Raw genomic sequence first — 26,092 nt, 5'->3', positions numbered from 1 at the left:
ATTCAAAAGAGGTGACCGTTGATCTTGTATCAAGCCCTTTTACACGCAATGCACCTGAAATGTAATATAAAACAATGAATTTCAATGTACGCGGAGGTTTAGAGAAACTGGGTATTTCTGTGGTTTCACAGAGGTGAGACAGAGATAGGTTAATTTTGTAAAGTAGTATAAAACTTATATATATGTTTGTACTTTGTAGTATGACGGTGGGATGAATATAACCAATATCAGATGTTTTGTATTTGGCTTTTTGAAGAAGAATTTTTGTGATGTTTCGCGACTTTGGTCTAGTGTCCCACGTTAACACGGCTTATTTGTAGTTATCCATATAATATTGCTTGGATATTGATGGGATGTATCGATTAGAGAACTTGTGCATCATGTTTTGTCGCATTGGCATCCTTATAAGTTTGGCAAGATATCTTTCGGAAGGTAACCTTTGGCAAGATCTGAAAGGTGACCTTTGGTACATTTAAGGAAAATTCGTGCATACGATGAGTTGGCAAACTACATGGCACTGACATGGCAAAGTTCGATGATGTGAGTTAACCACGTATTAGAATGATTATGGACACAACATGTGGCGTTTTGGGATCTCTTATTATAAAAAAAGATTAAAAAAAACAAAAAACTACATAATTTCTTAGTTATACAATAAAATGTTATTACTATAATTTTTTAATCTTTTGTGCGTAAATATTGATATGCAATTATAAGTATATTATTATATAAAAATGTATATATATATATACACACATGTCCGCGTCCTGATCTTTTTCAAATATAGTAGTCCGGACCCGTGTCGTGTCCGCGTCGCCGAGTCCGTGCAACCCAGTTTATAAGTATCAATTTAACAATTCAACAATGGATATCTCTGTTACCCTATTCCTCAATAAAATTAACATACAAAAATAAGTGCATTTTACCCGCACTATCAATTCAATAATGCAGATCTCGTTACCACAATCCACAATCAAATTAACGAAGAAAATGAGATAATCTCCTTATAAAGACAGATATATGTATTTTACCCACACCATCCTCAAATCCGCACAAAGACAGATATATGTATGCGAACCTGAACATGCACATACACGAAAACAAAGGTTTTCAGAACAAAACTATCAATTTATAAAGAAAAATGATTAATAACCCATGGCATACATATATCTGTCTTTTTGGTTTCATAAAATTCGTTTAACATAGTTATCCATGGCATTGGGGTTGTTGGTTTCATAAAATTTCTACTGTTAAACGAATTTTTTCACTTGCAAAAACAATAACGTACTAGAACTAAGATTAGAATTCTTTAATTGCATCATCTTGAGACTAAAGAAAAGGAACAGCGAGGCTAACATGACTTATTGCACCAACACATCAACCAAGCAGACTACCATGAAAGATCAAACCAAGCCCAACTATTGATAGATTAAAATTCAATATTTCACAAAAAGCAACAGACTGGAACTAGAATTAATGCATGTAATTGATTTTCTAGACACAAGAGGCATATGCGCATATGATATTATCATTTAGCTACAATTTCACGGACACAAGGGGTGAAATCTTGGAACATATAGTTTCCTACAGCTGAAATTAAAGCAGTGACTCCATCATCCATAAGTAACAACATATTTATCCGCCACACAAATTGGTGCTCAAAAAGAAAAATAACTACAACCCAATTCATATTATAATTCGAATTAAATATAATAACCATAAAATCCCCAAATAATTTCAATTTCATGCAACCCTAATTTCAAAATCAAAATCATAATCATGAACAACAACACCAGATGAATATGAATTAGGTATTTTTTTTCCTTCAAATAATGAGAATGATTCCTAGTTTCTTACTTATAAAAACACAATAGATTGCTTAAGAATTAGGTATTTTATCTCCTTGCACTTCTTTGATTTTGATTTTCGAATCTCTTAATATTTTTTTGATTTTGATTTTGAAATTAGGGTTACATGAAATTTAAATTATTTAGTTAAAATGCTACCAGAAGTCTTGCTAGCTGAATTCTATGGACTATGGTGTTTCAACGTTTTACAAAATGACTGGTGCATTCTGCTTATCAGGAGTTATACTGCTTGATCTATGTTTCTGAAGGAACATTAGGGAATTAATGAAACGGGGGAAGCACGCAAGTTAATTGTTTGTTTGGCCGTTCTATTCCTTCATTTTTTTCAGGTCTATGCTCTGCTAACTTAAGGATAATGGAAACATTTTTTGGTTGCAAGATGCAGTGAGTAACAATATAACATCAATCTAATTACAATAGCTATACTACTGCAAGGTTGTTAGTATATTTCAGTTGCATATGGAATCTAGAGTTTGCAATCTTAAGTATCTTGGATATTTTACCAGTAAGAGAAGAATTTTCCACATCCAGATCAACCATAATACACTTTCAAAACCCCAACCCTATAATAAATCTCAAGCACTCGACAAATACAGATCCAATCATATACTCTCGCCAATAATTTTGATCCAATCCAATCAAAGAAAAAAAGAAGTCAAAATATAACATATCGGTTTTCTTTACGGTATAAGTGCTAAAAAAAAAAATCGGGTTAAAAAGCTACTACACAATCGGAAATTACCGGTGATTATTTTTTTGATTAGGTGATATCACAAATCCAAAAATGAATGGACGTGATTTTGCTAGATCATAATCATAACCGATCTAGCAATGCGGGAGGGAAATTTCTTCCCCATCCTAACACAAATCTAAAAGAACAAAAAGTAATAAAATAATAATTGGGCCACGAATGAATAAAAGGAAAGAGAAAATCCTCGATTTTATCATTTAATCGATTCAAAAGATTCCTCCTCCCTGATAATTTTTTTCGTGTCTATAATGATAGATTGACCATGGAAAATACCGGAGAAAAAAAAATTGGCTGAGAGAACAGGCGGGACCCATTTTACACCTTTTCTACCGTAGTGCTGCCATTGGATCTCTCCACGGTTTTTTCCCGGGATATTTGGACGTAAGTGTAGCATCATCCTGTCATAAATGAAATAAAAGAGTAACAACGATACTTACAGAAAAACGATGAAACCCAGAAGAACCTCATATCTTTTCGTCTTCCTCCTCCGTTGAAATCATCATCCTCATCTCAAACTCTGCTAAAATACGCCGCCATCATGCCAGGAGGCGAACTTTTATATCCTTCACCGCAACATCAACCTGTAACACCAAGAAAGCAACCACATCCTGCAATATTATCAACAACAACATCAGAATTACATGAGTTTGGTCTCAAATCAAAGCAGAAGCACGGCGTGATGCAGAATTAGAAACTGCTTTAGCATCTAGGTAATAATCTATGTTCCTCAACCTTATTATCAGAGCTTCTATATGATTTGTTTTTGAACTCGTTCCCGCCGATTCCGATTTACGTTCTGCAACTGTTGCCGATTTAAGAGCTGTACGAGCTCGTGACCCTGCTTGTGTGTCATTACTCAGATTGTTTATTGAATTAGAAGGTTTTTTAACATGCCAAGCAATAGAATTGCACACAAGTTATGGATTGAATCTCGTCGGCCGTTAGCCTTACACTCTAGGATTGCGGATGTTTTCTCCGTGGAGATACATCCTGCGGCGAAGATTAGGAAAGGGATATTGTTTGATCATGCTACTGGAGTTGTGGTAGGGGAAACTGCAGTGAGTGGGAATAATGTATCGATTTTGCATCATGTAACGTTAGGAGGGATGGGGAAATCGGGATAGGCACCCGAAGATTAGTGATGGGGTGTTGATTGGTGCTGGTGCAACAATATTGGGGAATATTAAGATTGGTGAAGGGGCTAAAATTGGTGCAGGGAAACTAATTGATTTGCCTGCAAGAACTACTGCAGTGGGTAATCCTGCTAGATTAGTTGGTGGGAAAGAAAAACCTTCTCGGCATGAAGATGTTTCTGGGGGAGTCTATGGATCATGCTTCTTTTATATCTGAATGATCTGATTATATTATTTAAAAAATGTCTTAAAAGTTAAAAGAGATAAATATGTTCTCAGTTTCTTTTCAATAAAGTTTAAACTTTAAAGTATTTGATAGATTTTTCTGCTGCTTTTGTTGTTAAGACTTAAGAGAGCTTTGTCTTTTGTTATGGAATTTGTTTTGGAAATTAGCATTGTCAGACATTGCAAATTGCTGATTATTTTTGAATAAATCTTCTGTATTAGATTGGAAATTAGCATTGTCAGACTACTACTTAGGTTTTAAGTGCTTGTTGTTGTTGTCGTGTTGGAAACCTGGAACTTGATATGGGTAACTGGGATTTGTTGACTGAATGGTTTGTTGAACTTTTCTTAATTGGGATTAAGGGTTTTTGCAGTAGTATGTTAAGTAGATGGAGGAAGTGAGGATTTTAATGCTGCATTAATGTGCTATTTAGGATTTTATAACTGTAGAGTAGATTGAGCAGGAAAACATGGTTGGGATGGAGTGAGTTTATTGAAGGTTGTACTTTACAAGCATGAAAACATTTGTGGCATTTGATAAACTCCCAGCCATACAAATAAATAGGAGATAAACACAAGACGTTGGACCAAATGTGAAAAATTGCAAATATCTTTGTATTACAATGGTTCCCATAGCATTGCCATGACATCAAAATACTGGGCGAGAACTTGAAAGCAGAAAAGATAAACTTTTGAATCTCTTACAACTCATTACGTCTTCCATAGATTAGTTTTGTTTCTCTTAATTTGCAGCTATGATCTACTTAAAAAAGTAAGTTTTATTGCTTATGCAGGTTGATAGGAAATACAACGAATGCATAGATAAAATCCATACAGTAATATCTGCATTCCGAGCTGCAACAGAGTTAGACGCTCAGAGTCTGAGCCTCAGACGTACACTCGTTGTACTCTCCATAACGACTCTTCAACATAATTTAAGGGATAAAATTGTCAACCCAATACTAATAAACCAAGACTGTCTCAGGCGTCGAAGTGTGGAGGAGGATCCATCTTTGGAGTCTTCATTCATCCAAAACCAATGGGCTCTGCAGCAGCTAAAGAGAAAGGGACTGACAAGGAGCCAGGTGATTCCATCTCATAGAACATTTGCTATATATAAAAAGTGGACTGGCGAGGATCCAGGTGATTCCATCTCAAAGAACAAAAATTAAGCAAGATCATGCTATCATTTCTAACAAAGAAAGTAATTTTTCATGGAGGTTTTACTCAATTTTTTAGCTTCAAACCTGGGTTCTGGTTGTTTGATCAGGTTTCTAATTGGTTCATAAATGCACGTGTAATGCATTCATGATTCAAGTTTAGCATAACTGAAGAAAAATGGGTGTAATGCATGTGGACGCCCGTTCCAACAAACCTTATCTCACAGCTCTCTGATGTCCTTGGTGTAATATTCTGTACTTACACAACCTAAATGCACTGAAACGCAAATCCTTCGGTCGGAAGAGCTTGTACATGGCGACATTATATTTGGTATGATGTTTACTTTGGTTCGAAATTATGAAATATAAACTGTTATATATTCCAACTCAATGTTCATCCTAATTTTGCTATAATTAGAGCCTATTCTCAGATAAATCCAATAACATAGAAAGTATTGTGGCCAACTGTTTTACAACTAGTCCGTTTCTGATTTCTCCTTGGTTTCTTCTTCACCTTGATTGTCATGTACATTGTTAGCGAAGTACCAAAACATGTTGTAAGATCAAAACATGAACCGTGGATACTCGTGCAAGCAAACATAACAACCAAAGCAAAGATGAAACCAGTATGGGATGGGTAAATCTGGCAAAACCTTGAGACAAGTATTTCACTGTTTTTTCGAAATTTTAATGAGGCTTCGAGGCTATAATTTGATATGGTCTAAGTACTTCTCAATCCTGATTCTCGAGAGTATACTCTAGCAAATTGGGAAGCATTTATATTTAGCTAAACATCTGGCTATACCATATATAACAAATGACATATTGACTCAAAGGCTGGCCTATAGAACAACCAAAACAGACAAGAATATACAAAACTTTCTATATTGTTTGTTTGACCAAAGTCTTTTTAGTATCGTTTAAGGGCGGAGCCAGGTATAGTCAAGTGAAGGAATTTGTTCTCACTTTCCAACTGATTCCCAAAACCTATTTATTATATTTAAAAGATAATTATTATTATTTTTATAATTTTTGTCCATTAATTACTCAATGTTTGTCCCCGTACAACAAGATTTTTTCATTATCCGTCTTACCACCAGTCCTGGCTCTGCACTGGTATAGCTTGTAGACTTCAATGTTGAATTAATTAACGGGTCTTAAATGTTCAATTAACTAAAGATATACGTTATTTGGTTATTAAATGAGTAAATGCAGTTGGGGAACAAGGATTGATGATAAGAAGGCGTAAAAAGACAATGAATAAAAATATTTAATAATTTTTTTATAAAGATATATATAAATAAATTCTGAGAACTCGTTGACAAGTGAAACCAACTATCTCCACTTGTCGATATCTGACTCGCATGTCTGTCATTCTCGCTCATCTATGAGAGCTCTCTTTCGAGAATAGTCCAATTCAAGGTCATCTCTAATTCAAAACCAATAAAAGGCGAAAAGATTGCTTTGTAGGAATCATGTCACACTCGCATGTGACTGTCAAGAGGATGTTTGGATACACAACTAGAAGTAGTTTTTCGACTTTCGGAATTCAAAAAGAAGAAATTGATTTGGATATAAACTTTTAGAACAGACTTCTAGAAGCAACAAACTGATCAACTTTTTTGAAGTAAAATATTTTTACTTATGATTTCTGCTTCTGGTATCCAAATGAATTATATTTCGACATGTGAAATCGAGTACAAACATAACATATGTAGGTCATAAAGAACTAAATTTGTATTTCAACACCTTCGTGAGATGGCCTTCAAAGTTTTTTTCGAACATTAATAGTATGAGAAATCAAATACTCTAGGCCTTTGTTATTTTCAAGCTTTGACTTGACTACTTCAAATTATGATTACATCTGATACAGAGACATAATCAAACTCGTAGTAAATACGATGATGCTATTCGAATCTTGAAACACTATCTTTTTCTACTATCAATCTTAGGTGGCATTATATACTAAATTTAACGGTGAATCCTTTAAAAAGAATAAATTAATGAGTAGCGTATATGATGACACGTATGACAGGGAGGAGAGTAGGGAGGTTTTTAGAGATTTAAATATTATTCCCTATAATTGTAAAATCATGTTGTATTATCATGTACTAGAAATAACTCGTGCCATAATGACACGGTTTTAACCTGAAATATGACTTATATAAGATTTTTTTTTTTTTTTAAATTTTAACCGATTAATTGAGGTATAGTTCATTATTTTGTTACATTACATAATAATATTGGTCATATAAAACTCGGAAAAGCCAACAACTGAATCATTCATGTAATAGTGTATATATATATGTATCACTTATCATCAAATTCACCTTGTTGTCGAATCATACATCTACTCATTCCTCAGTGATAGTTCATTATTCCAATTAATGCTATAAAAATTTATTGTTTTTGGAGTAATAATAAGAAAGAGAGAAAAGAGTGAGAACAACTTTCTATTAGCCAGAGAGGGAATCTTATCACACATGTATAGTATTCTATTTATATAAGAGAAGGGAAAACCCTAGTATTCTAATGGAACGCACATCCATGGGCCAAAGGCCCTATAACACTCCCCCTTGTGCGGTTAAATAACAAAACTTTATACATAGTGATTCACATATAGGGCTTTGAATGTAGTTCTTCAAATGTCATTCTCTCCTTGATGACTTGTGCCGAAATCAATTGCCTCATTAAAACTTTGACAAGGAAAAACCCAGTGGGACAAAATATTGGTACAACTCTTCACATGTAGTACTTCACATGTTGTCTCGTACTTTACATGTAGTTCATCACATGCAATACGATCTCCAAAAACCGACGAGTCTAAGTTAGTTGCATCGTTAAAACTTCGTCAAGAGAACCCAAAGGGACCAACCTTGACGAAGGGGAAAGAGTACAACGTGAAAGATGCAAGTAAAGATGATCCGTTGCAGATGATCACTTTGCTTCGTTGAAGTTGATTAGTTGCTTCACAACTTCTTAGGCATAAAATCCTTGTGGAAAAGACAATAGCCTTAGTTGGGAAGTTAATTCCCGGTGTTTGTTGTAGTCTCATTAAAAACCTTTCCGAGAAACAAAACCTGGTGGGAAAAAGTTACCTCGGTGAAGGAAAAGAGTTCAACACACCATTAGATGCTCCCCCTGATGTCAGACAATTTTCATTAGTCTAATGCAGTCAAAATGAGTTTATCACACATTATTTAGGTGACTTGAATGTTTATAAGACCCAGTTGTTGATTCTGGAAATTACGTTGCTTAACAGACTATCGCTTTTCATTTCTTTGATTCAGATATTTTCAGTAATATCAACGCGATATTTATGTCTTAAACGTTCAACATACTTGATGTTTTTAGTATCTTCTCGCTAAAAACCTTGTCGAGTAACAAAACCCTTTGGGAAAAAGTATTCTCAATTGAAGGGAAAAAGAGTACAACACATCTTCAATTTCGAAGTAAAATATGTCGACATCATATCCTTGGAACCTCCCCCTGATTCCGTTCAGAGGAGTTTCCAGACAGTTCCTTTAGTCATATACTTTCCAAAAGTGAATATAGAAATGAATTAGTAAATAAGTCAATCACGTCTCCCCCTGATTACTTTCATGGGATAAGATATTATTATTCCCTTATAATCAACAACTTTAGGATTGCACTTCCATTAGCAGTCCTCTTTATGTATTTGTAGGGATAAAACAAACTCATGTCAATGGTTCCTTTTAAGTATATGGTTACATTCATTATACCATTCCAAAGACATTGTGTCGGCGCTAAGCTATATCTAGCTAATTAACAAGTTCACTAAAGATGAAATATTTGGTCGAGTACATTATGCTAAGTACAACAATGCGTCTATTTCACTTAGATAGGAGAATTTCATCTCCCAACACATCTTATCCATCTTCCTTTAGAAGAAATGGTCATTTACTTACATTTGTACCTCAACTAATCATGGGAGTGCTAGCAGGATGCATGTCCTTGTTAAATTTCCTGAAAACTTTGGACATATGCAAACTAGTGGAATAATATACCACAAGCTCAGTATTTGGTCGATCTTTCCCCATATTTTCATATCAAATTCGGATTTGAAATAGCTTTTACGGTCTCTTATTACATCAAGAGTACCCATCATGTCCTTGTAGCGTCCCCAAAGCTAGCAGCTGACTAATCCAAGAGATTAACTAAATAAAGAGGCACTAAGGATCTAAATCATATACTTAAGCATTCAATTAAGAAATCTGATACAAAACTTAACCCAAAACTAGCCCCTCTCTGAAATATATATACAAGAACTCCTCTCAAATGATACATATTCAATAGTGAGTTGATTTACAAATAGAATACAAACACAGAATAAACATAACGGAAGCTAACTGACTGACGTAAATAATTCTTCGAAGCTTTCATCGTCACATGCACATCTTGATCTGTCTCTGAAACTGAAAGTGGGAATGGGTGAGCACGTCATCCCTAAAAGGGGTGCCCCGTAGGAATAACATCTAAATTTCAAGTAATCATTGGAATGATTTGGAAAAGAATTCATGTTTTCCCAAAATACTAAAAGACAACCAAAATACAGAAATAAACAAATATAGTATATGGAACAACTCCTTCGACAAAGCAATGAATTATTGGATGTCGATCAATTCCTTACACATCCAATTGTAAACATTGACAATGAAATATATTGGATGTCGATCACTTCCTTACACATCCAATATTATACATTGATGTCAATCAATTCCTTACACATCAATGTTGGTGTCGACCAATTCCTTACACACCAAAATGAAGGAGCCTATTCCAAATTAGGAACTTTCTTGTGAATACGCAGGGAAAGATAACTTACTTGTCAAGAGACGATTTGGTCGATAATAACTCGATTAGTTTAACATGAACGTTAATTAATAGGAATTAATCTAACAACAAACTAGATACGCGACTAGTACTGTTAGATAGATCTCGAAAAGTTATGCGAGATGGACTACTCGAGTGTGTCATTTGGACATCGGACGAAGAAGATATCTGTTATATTAGGTGAAGGGTAAAATGGTCATTTCACATTAAAATGTTATCAAGGCAACCTAATTTTCTTATTATGGCACCCTCTGTGGATAACTCAAAAGCAAATCGATAAGGTCGAGATTTTCCATTTCTCATTCATTTTCTTTTCTTCTTCTTCTTTCTCCTTCTTCTTCTGTTCTTCGCCTCTGGCGTTCCGTGAGAATTTTGTAAGATTTGAGTGAGTTTAATTGAGTGATAATCATCTGATGATGCTGATAGATGGCAGAGGAGATAGTAAGGTCGATAGGTATGAAGTCGAACAGTTAAGGTTCGAATATGAAATGAATTGAAATTTAGGGTTCTTATGGAGATGAAATCGATTGAGGATTTATGGAATTTTTTTGGAGATGGGTTTTGTGTACTGAGAGCAGAGTAGAAGATTGTTGTGTTAATTTTATGATTAAGTTTCAGAAAAGAAGAATTAGAAGACGAAAATGAGAGTTTAAATGAAAGATTAAGATTAGGGTTTGTGGAGTTGGTATTTCTTGAATTGAATGTATGTGTGCTGGAATAGGTGAGCTATGGACTGCAGTTGTATATGTGAAGTGGCTGCAAGAACTCTTGGTATAGGTTTGTGCTGTTAAGATGTATAAGTCGAGTTGGTTGTATTGGTGCCATAGCAAAGGGTTTAGTGAAAGCTGTATTTGCAGGTATTTAGTGTTTAAAGTTATAATTGAATTTGAAGATTATTTGAATGATGATTCAATTAATGTATTATTAGATTGAAGATGAACCTGAGCTAGAGTTGTAGAGTTAAGAGAGTTTTGGAGTTACACAATGATTGTGCTTTAGAGTTCTTTGGCCTGAGCAATGACTCTGGCCTATGCAAGTGTTTTGGCCTTATGCCATTCAGCCTAGTCAGGTATATGATTCTAGCTGACTTAGTCCATCTGACTGAGTCGAATCGGGTTTGACCCACTGGGTTACTAGTCTTGACTCATTGACCATTTACCCTGGACTTGACCTTGACTGTACGTGGACTGTTAGTTGACCCATTTGACCGTCAGTGACCGTTAGATTGACCCAGTTGAGTCAGGTCTTGTCAGTGCGCCGTACTAGTGGGCCGTGCCGGATCAGGCCCATGGTCTTGGGCTTAGGTCCAACAATCTTATTTAGTGTTTGGACCACTTATGGTCTCAATTAGCCTTTGGTTTCTTCTACAAAGTTGTAGATATTCTTAAGACTTAGCTAATGGACTAGAGAAACAACATAATTGTATTAGTAAACCTTTAGATGTGCAAGAGATGGATAATGAAGATGTGTGGAACCATAAATGGGCTTAGAATCATTAGATAGATTTGTATGTTTCTTGTTTGAGTCATTTTGACTAGATTCTTAGACTTATTGTGTGATTAACATTTATTATTTATTAACAACGATCAATTCAAAGGACGAACTAGTGGATCGTGGATCTCGAGGTAGGCTTGGCTTGTCATCAAAAGAGGTGGGAATTTATGTTTAAATCTTTTGTAGTTATTATTGTTTTCTTTTACAAAAGTTTATGTTTAACAAATTCATGCATTCTGATTGTGTGTTCCTTGCACTGTTTCATTTAAATTCCGAAAGTATATAGAATACGCTCCCTCATTTTGGTGTGTAAGGAATTGGTCGACACCAACATTGATGTGTAAGGCATTGATCGACATCAATGTATAATATTGGATGTGTAAGGAAGTGATCGACATCCAATATATTTCATTGTCAATGTTTACGATTGGATGTGTAAGGAATTGATCAACATCCAATAATTCATTTTTTTGTCGAAGGAGTTAGCTCCATATACCATGTTTGTTTATTTCTGTGTTTTGGTTTTCTTTTAGTGTTTTGGGAAAACATGAATTGTTTTCCAAATCATTCCAATGATTACTTGAAAGTTAGATGTTATTCCTACGTGGCACCCCTTTTAGGGATGATGTGCTCACCCATTCCCACTTTCAGTTTCAGAGACAGATCAAGATGTGCATGTGACGATGAAAGCTTCGAAGAATTATTTACGTTAGTTAGCTTTCGTTATGTTTATTCTGTGTTTGTATTCTATTTGTAATTCAACTCACTATTGAATATATGTATCATTTGAGAGGAGTTCTTGTATACATATTTCAGAGCGGGGCTAGTTTTTGGGTTAAGTTTTATAGCAGATTTCTTAATTGAATGCTTAATTATATGATTTAGATTCTTAGTGCCTATTTAGTTAATCTCTTGGATTAGTCAGCTGCTAGCTACAATTCCAAATAAAGAATTTTCTTGTGAATACGCAGGGAAAGATAACTTACTTGTCTATCCCCTCAAAATAAAATAACCACTTAGACGGGTATACCACATCCGCTTGATTGCTTCTATCTATAAGTGAGCGTTCTATGTAACTGTAAACGCACTATGTGGTTTAGAGTCACTTGATTTGGGCAACAAAATACTATCAAGTACGTTTGTAAATATCTTCTATCTCTTGATTCTTTCAGAGATACATAAAAATCCATATGCTGCATTTCAAGTCCTTTTGAAATTACAAAGAAAACTGAGTAGCGGAACACTATGAAGTTCATTACAAGAGAACAAATCCACGGCTTTGTGAGAAACCTCGCTCCACAAGGAGAGTTTTTATACTTTAAGACTGCTCTCTTATCATTATACTTTATGACAAATTAATCATGTATGTCCATTAGGCTTTACACTTGGTTGGTTAGCACTACCACACCAAATACCTGTATATTTGTCAAAGAACCAAATTTTACCTGGATTGTATAGGCCAAATATGCTCTTCCTTGATATTAAACAACAAGGAGCTTGGTTCGATCTCATATTTCTCTATTTCCTTAAACAAGTGTATATGAAATTAATCATCAATATGCTCGCATGATCTTTCCATTGACTCGTGCGCATTCTCATAATCCACTTGGGATGTCATTGTTCTCTGGAATCATTGATCTTCGGAGCGTCATCCAGTTTGATTCATGGACATATTCAGAGACAATCTTATGAGATGATTCATGATGATATAAATAAGTTTTTCCTTCCTCACCTACTTGCTTTCTAGGTGAGGATTGATCGAACCAAGTGGTCTCTCCAACTTCCTTTATGGAGCGACGGCCTCAACCACACTTCCACTAAGTGTAGTTGCAACACCTTAGTCTATGGTGTATATCTCTTATTGAGGATTTGTAACCTTGAAGGTAGGTTTGCAGCTGGTATGTGTGATCTCATCACTTTAGCGACATCAATGTACATTCTGAAAATCGATTATTCTTTCACTTCACGTTTACATTTTTGGAGTACAAGAATCAATATGAGACACAGTGGAAACACACCAAGACAATTCATGTCGTTCCCTTAGAAAATACTTTTTCTTATCTCCCCCTAACGACGGGAAGACTGTCTCATTAAAGTGATAAACTTCAAATCTAGCGGTAACAGATCTGCTACCAAAGGTTTTAAAATCCATATAATTTTTGGGAACTCATTTCCAGCATAACTACTTAACAGTTTTAAAGACCCGTCATAGTACGATGTGGATTCATAGTGGCACATATATAGTGCAACCAAAAATGCCTAAGAACACAAATGTCAGGCTTAAATTCAATTACCAACTGGTACGCAGAAAAGGTTGACTAATATTGGGTTCTAAAACTAATTAAGTAAAGATGCGTGCAGTATTGCATATCCTCAAACCAATAAAATTTAGGTTGGTACACATAACCTATTTCTTAGACACCATCTATAACCTTTGATAGTAGTCTCTGCGAGACCACTGGGTATAATATGATCCATATTAATCCTATTAAACATGCAATATTTATCAAGTCCTTTTGATATAAATTCTCTAACATTAACAAGGGTGGTGAACCTTTGCACTTTGCATTGTGTAGTATGTGCTAGGAGTTTTAAAAAAATTAAACGCACCATTTGTTGTGAGCAATAACTGATTCAATGCGTCGAATCATCCACCAGAGCCATAAATCACTTCAATGGTCCACATTCTGCATGGATATATGTTCACTAATAACACTTTATTCTTTGAAAAAATGAGTTATTTACCATTTGCGTCTAAGTAAAACAGGATGGTCTCAATCGTGTTTTACTAAAGGAAGAATTTGTAAGATGAGTGACGTGCTTTCTTAATTAATCTAAAGCATGATGGGGACAGGCAGTGCAAATCTAGTAACTTTAGAAATCACTGATTGTGATTGATGCCGTAACTGTGCATTCTATTTGTTCATTTTCTCGTACACTCAAATGAAGTGATTCCATGTTAGTACTTCAAAACGGAACGTTGTGTCACAACCAATGTGCCTTATGGTTATGTCAAAGTCATTATGAATCAATCCCAATCATTTCATTGTTAGGGTTAATATGAATTCAGTAATTCAGATTCCAGTGATTTACAATTCACTAGATTGACACATTAATTTTCTAAGGATATGCTTCCTTCCACATTCATTAGAAATAGTTTATAGATGCAATCAACTTCATTCTCACTGTAAGTTTACAAAAAGGCATGTAATAGTTCATGCATGAACACCCTTTGGTGTGATTATCCCTTGGTACATACATATCCTAGACATTGAGCCTTGAGTGATTTAATAAGTGGTGTGGCCTTATTACGTAACAAAAGTCGGATCCAACTCAACTAATTTAGAGCGAATATATGCTATGTTTCATCCAGATATATCTCAAATGCTTTAGAGAATTTATGTCTCGTGATTTCATTCCATAAGTGCAGACATTGGATCTAGTTCAACTGAATAAGATAGTCAATTGGACAGGCAAAGTTCTTGTTTCCATTAAAGCGATGTGAAATTGGTTGCTATTATGATACCCACATTACATTGTATATATCAACACCTATGACCATGTGCATTTCCAACTCGTTTATTTATGATGGGAGCTAGAATTACATTTTAGCTGATCCCATGTTCGGTTGATACTTGTGTGTTGGTGTTTTTACTATCGAAGACAAAAGTACATTTTTGTATCATGATACATAGGTCCCTATGTACATATTTCACTATGCCATTAAGTGGATTACATCCCACGGAACATTCAAATTTGGTGAAAATATCAAGTATCCAATAATGGTGCTCAAGTACTTTTAAGCCCTTAATGAATACATTGGAATTGAGTTGGTACAACCAGTTGAGCAAAAAAGTAAACATCATTCAACTATAGCCAATATAATATTCAAGAGAACAAAATAACAATAAAACCAAAATTCTTAATGGTCGAGATCAATAATCATAATTTAAGTTGACCGTTTATATGATATGCATTTATCTTAAGACAATAGAAGGGGAAAAAAAGAACCTATACATGTTCTAAAAACAGCTAAATAGATAAGCCCAACAAATATTCAATGTAAAAACCCACATTAGTTAGTTACATACCTCAATTTTGGTTCCCGCTGTATATAGAAGGAACCAGAACAAACTTGGCCGTGCACAACCTAAAACCATGCCGGAATAGGACACCAGAACCGGGATGGAACAGGACAGAGTTGCACCGATTTTGATCAGACCAGACCGGTTTGGGATGGACTGGGTCGGGATAGACCGGATGTTCCTTCTCCTCTTTTCCGCGATCAGAACAGGTTCCTTCTCCTCTTTTTCCCGAGAATTCCAATCGACGGAATATTGTGACAAAATCAGTCCCCACCCATACGTACACTTATACAGTACATTATATCATTAATCGTGACAAAAAGTTGAAAAAAATAAAAAATAATCATTTTTCCATATCTTTTATTAACAACTATAATACAATTTTTATATTGAAACATATCATCAAAGATATTATAACAAAAACTTAACTGATTTGATGATAACAGTTCCAAAAGTTGATTCCAACGATTCTAATGATTCCAACAGATCCAATACAATCCTTCGGGGATTTGATAGCAACCCAAAAAGAAAAATAAAAAAAAAAATCCATTGTCGGGGTTAGAGCTCGTGCTTGATACGTTTTGGAGTAATAATAAGAAAGAGAGAAAAGAGAGAGAACTACTTTCTATTAGCCAGAGAGGGAACCTTATTACACATGTATAGTATTCTATTATAAAAGAGGGAAAACCCTAGTATTCTAATGGACTGCACATCCATGGGCCATATTCCCTGTAACAATTGTAATGCTTTTCACTTTGAATTGTTGAATAGAATGAGTAGTAGATGTATGATTAGGTATTCTAGCCTCTTGTAATATTTTAGTATTTAATATTTGTTTTAATATTTTGAGTTATTTGGAGGTCCATTAATTAATAATTAATAAATTTACTTTCATAATGAAATAGGTTACAAATCTTACATCCGTCGAATGTCTGTTTTTGGGATGAGACTTGGATGGTCGGATGTAACGCTTGTCTCTCAAAACATTATCCGACCGTCCAAGGCTCAAACCCCTCCAGTTTTGTATTATAAATGAAGTGAAGATGAGTGCAAACACACAAATATATGCCATAAATATTTAAGTTTGTGGTTACATCTGAGTCCCAAAATCTTATCAATATAGATCAAGGGCAGAACTAAATATAAATGAGTGGTGATTCAAACTAGTAAAGATACGGGTTTCAAGCTGACACCTTAACATTATTAATTTATACGGATCCTACCTAAAATCAATAAACTATTTATTCATAGGTGCATAAAACCCACTGAATTTTCCTTTTTAATCGATTCACTCATAGCGAGTTTTTTTCTCCTTAATCGACAATCCAATTTTTGTTGTTGGTATAGTAGTCTGTAGATTTCATATGAAATATCAAACTCTAGATAAAGCACAGTAAACTTAGTTGTGAATTAATAATTGATTCAATGGTAAAACCAGGATTGAAAATAAGAGAGAGAGAAAAATCAAACAAGCAAATGTAGTAAATAAGAAAATTATTATCAAAATAAATTTTATGAAAATATACATAAAATTGGTCTTGAGAACCCATAAACAAATAACAAAAATTGTATGCATTTGCTCCTACCTGAGTACATCCCTCAGCCGAATCTAGCGCTCATGAGACTTTCTTTACAAACTTATGCAGTCTAATCATCTGTCAAAAAGATGTCTTTCCCAATCCCAAAAGAAAATAATCGGAAACGAAAAGGTTGCTTTTCATGGGTCAATGTTGTGTATGGAATGCAGGTCCTAGAGAATTGTGGTCACATCTAAGTGCCATGAAAATGACTTTGTTCTTCAAGCATTGACTCCACATATAAGCATAAATGGCATGGAATGATATCGTGGGGATTTGTTCTTCAAGCATTGACTCCACAAATTTAGACGCAATCATGTTTTTTTTCTTTCTTTCTTCTATATTTTACTCATTCATCGGGATCTGGTTCGATGTGTTTGTTCTTTGAGTTAGATCTAACTCAACTGGATGAAAAATATGCAAGTTGGTGTCTTGTTCCCATGAGTCAAGGATATTTTATTCCTTGACTCAAATGGGTACGAATAATTGTTCGGTTTGAATCAGTTAGCGAGTCAGATTTGACTCGAACTGAAAAACAAATTTCCTGACATCTGACTCGTGCAAGTCCGGGTTGAGCCAGATTCAGACGCCGAGTCAGTAGAAAACAAACATGCTGGTACACATAAACTCCCCCAATAAGCATGATATTATTGTTTTTTCTGTTTCATCCTATTTTGACTGCTAACAGAGGTAAAACCAAGGTTTTTTTTTTCCAAAATTAATGGTGAAAATGCTCAAAATCTAGTACCAAATATGGGAATGAGGGACTTCCTATTGGAAGTACGAAGCTTATATAGGCTGAATTTTTGTTAAGGAAACTTCGCTCTCTTGTTTGTACTCCACATGTTTTATAGTGTGAAGGTACCACTTACTTCCGGGTGGACCTTGTTTGTTATGTCCGGACCAAAACATTATATATCTTTGGATTCTACGTCTCTAAGCAAATTGATACATTTAACTAAGCAATGTTGAAAATATATGCTTCACGTTTATAAACACTGGTGCGCAAAACAAACTGTCATAATGTTTACTTCTTTGTTATTTGTTCAATTTACCGTTTGAAAGTCTATGTTTTAGGGTTTATATGACTCTCATTATTTTAATGCATCTCAATCTCAATCTATTTTACTGCACCACCACAAATCATGGCTTCCGGTGTTGATGATCATCATAACCAACAACAAGAATATACTCCCAAAATGATTTCTCCTCTCAACTATAAGCAGTATATGTTAATGTTATTTACTTAGTTAATATTGTTTCACAAATAACAGTAGACATCATCCCACGTATATCATCTAGTTGTGGTTCATAATAATCAACATTGCAAGCCACAATTTGTTGTGGTGGCTTTCGAGACAAAGGAAGTGACGGACAAACAATAAAAGAATGAGAGTAATACTCCCTAACAGGCAAACATTTAAATAGTACGTTAAACATACAACAAAAAAATAAAAACATTATTATACTTTGTTTACATCACTAGTGTACATAAACGTAGAGCACCTATTTTTAGCATCGGTAATAGTTAGGGAACAAACATATATATGTTCAAGTCTTTCTCTATAAGGTCAAACCACTGTTTTACCAAGATGATAAAAGAAATTCTTCCTAAGACTTTATTTTACCAAGATATAAATTGATCTGGCCTGGTTTCTAACCTTAGAAAAAAACAAAAAAAAACATTTAAATTTATATGTGTGCATCATCGACGATGCCTCAACTTTACGTAACTTTGTTTAACCTGTACAATAAAAAAAATCAAAACTCGTACACAAAAATGTACACACTAGAAAGTCGTGAATACATAATCACTCCTACTGGACCAGATTCTCCAACGGATATTATATATAAGAAATTATTTTGAGTTTATCTATTTCATTTTAAAAGTGTACCAATTATATAACACTATGTGAATGACAAGAATTATACTAATCAAACCTAGAAGTGAAGGAATTTATTGTATTTTACAATGAAGTCTAGTTCATCATCTCTATGTTTCTTCTTCTGAGTAAGAGGGAGAGAGTTGAACTTCCACGTGTGTAAATGATACTTTCACAATCCCTTTTCCCCGTGGATAATGTAGGAGGGTGAAACCCAAAAAGCCATATTGACACAATAAAATTTGTATATGGACTGAACCTTCTCAGGAAGGATAACTCTGCTCAGAGGAACAAGCATACCTATTCAATATAAAAATAAAAAAAAACCCACACGAGCTTCAACAAAGCTTAAACAATTATTCTATTATAAGCCGGGCTTTGAATATAATATTTTTTTGAAGCATCGGATAAAATAGATATATTAGAATCCTACACATTTTTGTACATTTAGTAAGTTATTATGCCTATACGTTCATATATTTATATATTTTTTACTGTATTATCACTGACTCGCCTCCAAAAAAATTATCCAACATACGACCGTGTCCTCTAAACAAGTATATACATTGTTTGACGAGAATCTTGCTTGTATAGTTCAGGGGCATAACTAAGTATTAGTAAGTGGAAAAACACTTGTCAACTGGCTCCCAAAACCTATTTATGCATATTTTCATAAAAACACTTAAAATTGTCTTCCTATTCATCGAATGTCCTCACGGAATGAGTTTTTTTTTTCCCTTTACAATTTATTTTACCTAGCCACTTGTATAATCTGCAAATTTCATATGGAACACCGAAATTTCGTTAACCAAGGCATTGTTAATTTATATGTGGAGTTAAAAATAATACCCCTTTCTTGTGTTCATTGATTCATTTTCTTAAAAGTTAATCAACGAAGCCGACACAATGGCGGTAAATAGGGGCATAAACTCACTTTATAGAGACAAATAAGGGATAAAAAGAAGCTTAATAAAAAATTTATAAAAATATACATAAACATACTTTGAGAACCCATTAACAAATATGCATAAACAAAAATGACTCTGTCCCAGAACTGATCCCTATGCATATTATGGGAGGTGAGAAAAATTGTGTCAAGTCCAATAATCAATCCTTTAAATAGCTCTTCCAGTTCTTGAAGGAAAGGAGGGAAATGAGATTACTTTTTATGGATCACACCTTGTTCCAAATCAACATTGTTAATGGATACTGATTTACTGGGGAAGGTACCAAAATCCATATAAGACAAAACTGGAAAGTGTTATGTGTTATATGACTTTTGATACCCTCCCTAGTAAATTAGTGCTCTACTAATAATCATGTTACAAAATGAAGTCGAGTATAAATTAAATAAATGTAGGTCACATAAACTCTCCCGATGTGTTGATTGTATTTTTTATATTTATTTTATATTTAGATAAAAATGACATCGCAATTAGATATTTCAGGGATTTTTTTTCCAACTTTGACTCCACAAATCCAGACATACACATAAACTCTCCCAGTGCGTTGATTGTATTTTATTTTTTGTTGCTAGATGTACATCTTATTTTGACCATGATAGAGGCCAAAAAAGAATCTTCTTCTCTTTTTGAATTAAATACAGGTGGTTTTAATAAATTATTAAATTTTATGTGAGAAATAAGATATTTTGGGATATTTCTTCGGGTGTATTAAATTTTGGAAAATAAAACGTAAACATATGTCCATAACAAAAACGAAACTAATACGACATACATAAGCCGAATCAAACTGACAAACAATAGCATCAGTCAAATTTTTCTATTACGAGATTGGGTTCAGGTATATGTATCACAAGCCTACACATTTTGATACTTTTAGGGAGTTATGATTACCACGATTTCAAATTCATAAATGGGTTTAGGTTTTATGGGTATTATTAACATGTATTATACCAGTATACACGTTAAAATTCAACATAAAAAATTAACTTTTTTTATTAAACTTTAACTTATATACAAGGATACAAATTAACAATACTAATAACCGGTTAATATAAAATTTAAATTAATTACCCCAAACTTGCTGGTACACATTAACTATTCAGACGCCGAGTCAGTAGAAAATAAACATGCCGGTACACATAAACTCCCCCAATAAACATGATATTATTATTTTTTCTGTTGCATCCCATTTTGATTGCTATCAGAGGTAAAACAAAGGTTTTTTTCTTTCCAAAATGAATGGAGGGAGTGCTCATAATCCATTATGAAAAATGATAATAGGGGTCTTCCAATTGCAGTACGAAGCTTATATAGGTAGAATTCTTGTTAAGGGAACTTCGCTATCTTGTTTGTACTTCACATGTTTTATAGTGTGAAGGTACCACTTACTTCCCGGTGGACCTTGTTTGTTATGGCCGGACCAAAACATTCCACTCTTTGGATTCTACATCCCTAAGCAAATTGGTACCTTTAACTAAGCAATGTAGAAAATATATGCTTCATGTTTACAAATAATGGTATGCAAAACAAAGTGTAATAATGTTTTTTCTTTTTTTTGTTCAACTTACCGTTCGAAAGTCTGTGTTTTAGGGTTTATTACTCTCATTATTTTACTGTATCCCAGTCTCTTCCACCGTCTCAAAACCACCACCACAGATCATGGCTTCTGATGTTGATGATCATCATAAAAAACAACAAGAGGATACTAGCATAATGATTTCTACTCTCAACTATAAGCAATATATGTTAATATTCTTTTACAAACAAGAGTAGAAATCATTCCGCGAGTATCATCTAATTGTTGATCATAATAATCAATCACAAGTCATGATTTGTTGTGGTGGTTTTCGAGACAAAGGAAAAGGAGGAGAAGCAGTGAGAGAATAAGAGTAATGAACAGTAACACAAACATTTAAATAGTACGTTAAACATACAACAAAGAAGTAAAAACACTATTACACTTTGTTTACATCACTAGTGTGTATAAACTTAATTAGAGCACCTATTTTCAACATTGGTAATTGTTAGCGAACGAACATACAAACAAATAAGGTTAAACCAACGTTTTCCAAGATAATAAAAGAAATTCTTGATAATAAAAGAAATTCTTTGGAATGCTAATCAAACCAAGATGCAAAAGAACTTATTGTATTCTACAATGAAGTCCAATTCACCATCTCTATATTTCTTCTTGTGAGTAAGAAGGAGATAGTTGAACTTCCACGAGTGGAAATGCTACTTTCACAATCCTTTTTACACATGAATAATGTGGGAGTGTGAAACCAATGAGCTACATTGGCACAGTAAAATTGGTATATGGACCGAATATTATCAGGAAGGGCGGCTCTGCTCAGAGGAACAAGCATACCTATCTAGTATTCAAAAGAAAAAAAAAACATGTGAGCTTCAACAAAGCTTAATAAATTATTTTATTATAAGCAAGGCTTAGATTATATTATTTTTTTGAAACATGGGATAAAAAAAAATATCACAATTATACACATTTTTGTACATTTAGTAAGTCATTATGTCTGTACATTTATATATTTGTGTTTTTTTATACTGGATTATTACGGACTCACCTCCGAAAAAATCCACCAGTGTCCTTTAAGAAAAAATCCACCAGTGTCTGTACATTTATATATTTGTGTTTTTTTATACTGGATTATTACAGACTCACCTCCGAAAAAATCCACCAGTGTCCTTTATTACGGACCCTCCCCTTCGACTCATCGTGTTATCGAAAAATGATTTTTTTTTTGCAATGCAATAAACAAGAGTGTGTAAATTCTAAATAACAAATTGTTATTTTTTTTGTTGTTGTTGTTAAACCTTAGCTTATAGATAGGAGTGTACAGTTAACAATACCAACAAGTATGTATATTTTTTGACGAAAATCATGTTGGTATGGTTCAGGGGTGTGGAGCCAAGTATTGACAAGTGGGTAAGATGATTCCGCTTTTCAACTGGCTCTCAAACCCTATTTATCCTCACACAATAAGTTCTTTTCCCCTCTACAGTTAATTTTACCTAGCCACTGGTATAATTTGCTAATTTCATAATACTAAAATCTCATTAATTAACGCAGTGTGAATTTATATGCGGGGTTAAAAATAATTCCCTTTGCTATGTTCGTTGGTTTTCTTAAAAGTTAATCAACAGAGCCGACACAGTGGTGGAATTGGGATTCGAAATAAATAGGGGCATAAACTCATTCTATAAAGACAAATAAGGATAAAAAGAAACTTAATAAAAATTTTATAAAAATATACATAAATAAACTTCGAGAACCATTAACAAATAAGAATGACTATCCTCCGTTTATCCATAGGAGGTGAGAAAATTTTCATATCAACTCCAATAATCAATTTTTTTTTTTTAAGCATCCAATAACTAATTCTTTTAAAAAGTCTTCCACTTCCCAAAGGAAAGCAAAGGGAAATGATGAAATTGCTTTTTATGGATCACACCTTGTTCAAAATCAACACTGTTAATAGATACTACTTTACTGCGGAATGTACCAAAATCCATATAAAACAAAACTGGAAGATGTCTTGTTTTATACTCCCTCAGTTCCACTTTAGATAAGTGTTTAAGATTATTTCTTTGTTCCACATTAATTGATAGTTTTCGTATTTTTCCCATAAAACTACCATCAATACCCTCACATTTTGTCTTGGAACCATAAGTTTATTTTTAAACACACTAATAGCAATTAATGTTTGAAGACTTTTTTCAAGGACATAGATAGAATTTTTTTATATCTCTTTCTATTTCTTAATTTGCGTGAAAATTCCAAAAACATCATCTAAAATGGAACGGAGGAAGTATGAACTTTGGTGCCCTCACTAATAAATTAGTATTATACTAATAATCATGTTACAAAATGAAGTCGAGTGGAAACTAAACATATGTAGGTCACAAAGTATTAAAATATTGGTCACTTCTAATTGTTGAAAATTACCCGGGCCTTAGATCTATTATATAGTTAGACAACAATGGCATCGCAATTAGATATCTGGGGATTTGTTTTTCCAACTTTGACTTCACAAATCTAGACGTATACATAAACCCTCCCAATGGGTTGATTGTATTTTTTTTTTCTTTTTGTTGCTAGATAATTGACATCTTATTTTGATTATGACAGTGGCCAAAAAAAATTTCTACTCTTTTTGAATGAAATACAGATGGTTTTAACAAATTATTAAATTTTACACGAGAAACTTCATATAAGAGATTTAAAAAAAAAGAAAAACGTAAACATATGTGCATAACACGAACCGAACTAATGCAACTTACATAAGTCGAATCAAACTGGCAAAAAATAGGATCAATCAAATTTTTCTATTACGAGATTGGGTTTAGGTATATGCGAGTAACTAGTATTTATTTTTAAAAACAATCAGCACGAAGATTTAAATTTGGGACCTCACACCCAACGGCTAATTATGATTTATTACTGAGTAATCCAAATCTAGAAAAAAAAAATCTGGGCCACAAATTTAATAAATAAAAAAGAAATTGGGCTTGGATAATCGTTGATGTGATCATTAAATCCATTCACAAGATTCCTCCTTCCAAGGATTTTTCGTGTCATAAATGCAATAAGTAAGAAATTTCAAGGGTACTTACAGGAAATTGAAGAAACCCAGAACCTCATATCCTTTCATTTTCCTCCTCCATTGAAATCATCATCTTCCTCATCCCAGACAATTCTGTTAACATACGCCACCTCCATGCCAGGCGGTGAACTCCTTTATCCTTCACCGCAACACCAACCTGCAACACCACCGCAGCAAGCACACCCTACAATCATAACAACAGCAACATCAGAATTACTAGAAGATGAAACATGGGTTTGGTCTCAAATCAAAGCAGAAGCACGGCGTGATGCAGAATCAGAACCTGCCTTGGCATCATACCTGTACTCAACCATCCTCTCACACTCTTCTCTTGAAAGATCTTTATCATTCCATTTAGGTAACAAACTCTGTTCTTCAACCTTGTTATCAACGCTTCTGTATGATTTGTTTCTCAACTCGTTCTCCACCGATTCCGATTTACGTTCTGCAACTGTGGCCGATTTACGAGCTGTCCGAGCTCGAGACCCTGCTTGTGTATCTTACTCCCATTGTTTATTGAATTACAAGGGTTTCTTAGCTTGTCAGGCACATAGGGTTGCACACAAATTATGGATTGAATCTCGTCGGCCATTAGCCTTAGCATTACACTCTAGGATTGCGGATGTATTCGCCGTGGATATACATCCGGCGGCGAAGATTGGGAAAGGGATATTGTTTGATCATGCTACTGGGGTTGTGGTAGGAGAAACGGCAGTGATTGGGAATAATGTATCGATTTTGCATCATGTAACGCTAGGTGGGACAGGGAAATCGGGTGGCGATAGGCACCCGAAGATTAGTGATGGGGTGTTGATTGGTGCTGGAGCAACTATATTAGGGAATATTAAGATTGGTGAAGGGGCTAAGATTGGTGCTGGGTCTGTTGTGCTAATTGATGTGCCTGCAAGAACAACTGCTGTGGGTAATCCTGCTAGATTAGTTGGTGGAAAAGAAAAACCTTCTAGGCATGAAGATGTTCCTGGTGAATCTATGGATCATACTTCTTTTATATCTGAATGGTCTGATTATATCATATAAACAAATAAATTTGTTGTCAGTTTTCTTTTCAATAAAGTTTAAAGTATTTGATAGAGTTTTCTGATTTTGTTGTCTTTTGTTTTGGAAATTAGCATTATCAGATATTGCAAATTGCTGAGTACTTTAGAATAAATCTTCTGTATTAGTAGATGGTTTTTAGTGCTTGTTTGTATAGAAATTTGGGAAATTTTAGATTTGGAACTTGAATTGGGGAATGGAGGATTGACTGGTAAAGTGGATTTTAGTGATACACTGTTTAACATCTGAGCATCTTTGTGACAGAGGAGATTAGTGTTCTGTTGTGGTTGTTGAGCAGATAAGAATCCAAGATTTTGATGTTGGATTCATTTGTGTTACAGGGTCCTGTAGCTGTAGAAAGTTTTGATTGAACATGCTATTAGAATTTGCAAGTTGTAGAGGCTACATTATTCAACTGA

The 26,092-nt window shown here is 34.1% G+C and overlaps 1 protein-coding gene and 1 pseudogene across 1 annotated transcript; both read left to right on the top strand.

The window, feature by feature from the left end:
• The first annotated feature begins 522 nt into the window (after positions 1 to 522).
• On the top strand, positions 523 to 4,165 carry LOC113316332 (annotated as a pseudogene).
• Positions 4,166 to 24,544: 20,379 nt separating this feature from the next.
• Positions 24,545 to 25,719, top strand: LOC113318940 (serine acetyltransferase 5-like). Its single transcript, XM_026567231.1, has one exon. The coding sequence runs from the start codon at positions 24,732 to 24,734 to the stop codon at positions 25,653 to 25,655; it is 924 nt and encodes a 307-aa protein (XP_026423016.1). The 5' UTR covers positions 24,545 to 24,731; the 3' UTR covers positions 25,656 to 25,719.
• Positions 25,720 to 26,092: the final 373 nt, after the last annotated feature.

This window comes from Papaver somniferum, chromosome 10 (assembly GCF_003573695.1).
Source record: "Papaver somniferum cultivar HN1 chromosome 10, ASM357369v1, whole genome shotgun sequence".
Classification (NCBI taxonomy): domain Eukaryota; kingdom Viridiplantae; phylum Streptophyta; class Magnoliopsida; order Ranunculales; family Papaveraceae; genus Papaver; species Papaver somniferum.
The sequence above is the reverse complement of the archived record's forward strand: the minus strand, read 5'-3'. Positions and strand labels throughout refer to the sequence as shown.

Excerpts from the sequence above, each read along its gene's own strand:
- LOC113318940 (XM_026567231.1), top strand. The coding sequence starts at position 24,732 with ATGCCAGGCGGTGAACTCCTTTATCCTTCACCGCAACACCAACCTGCA.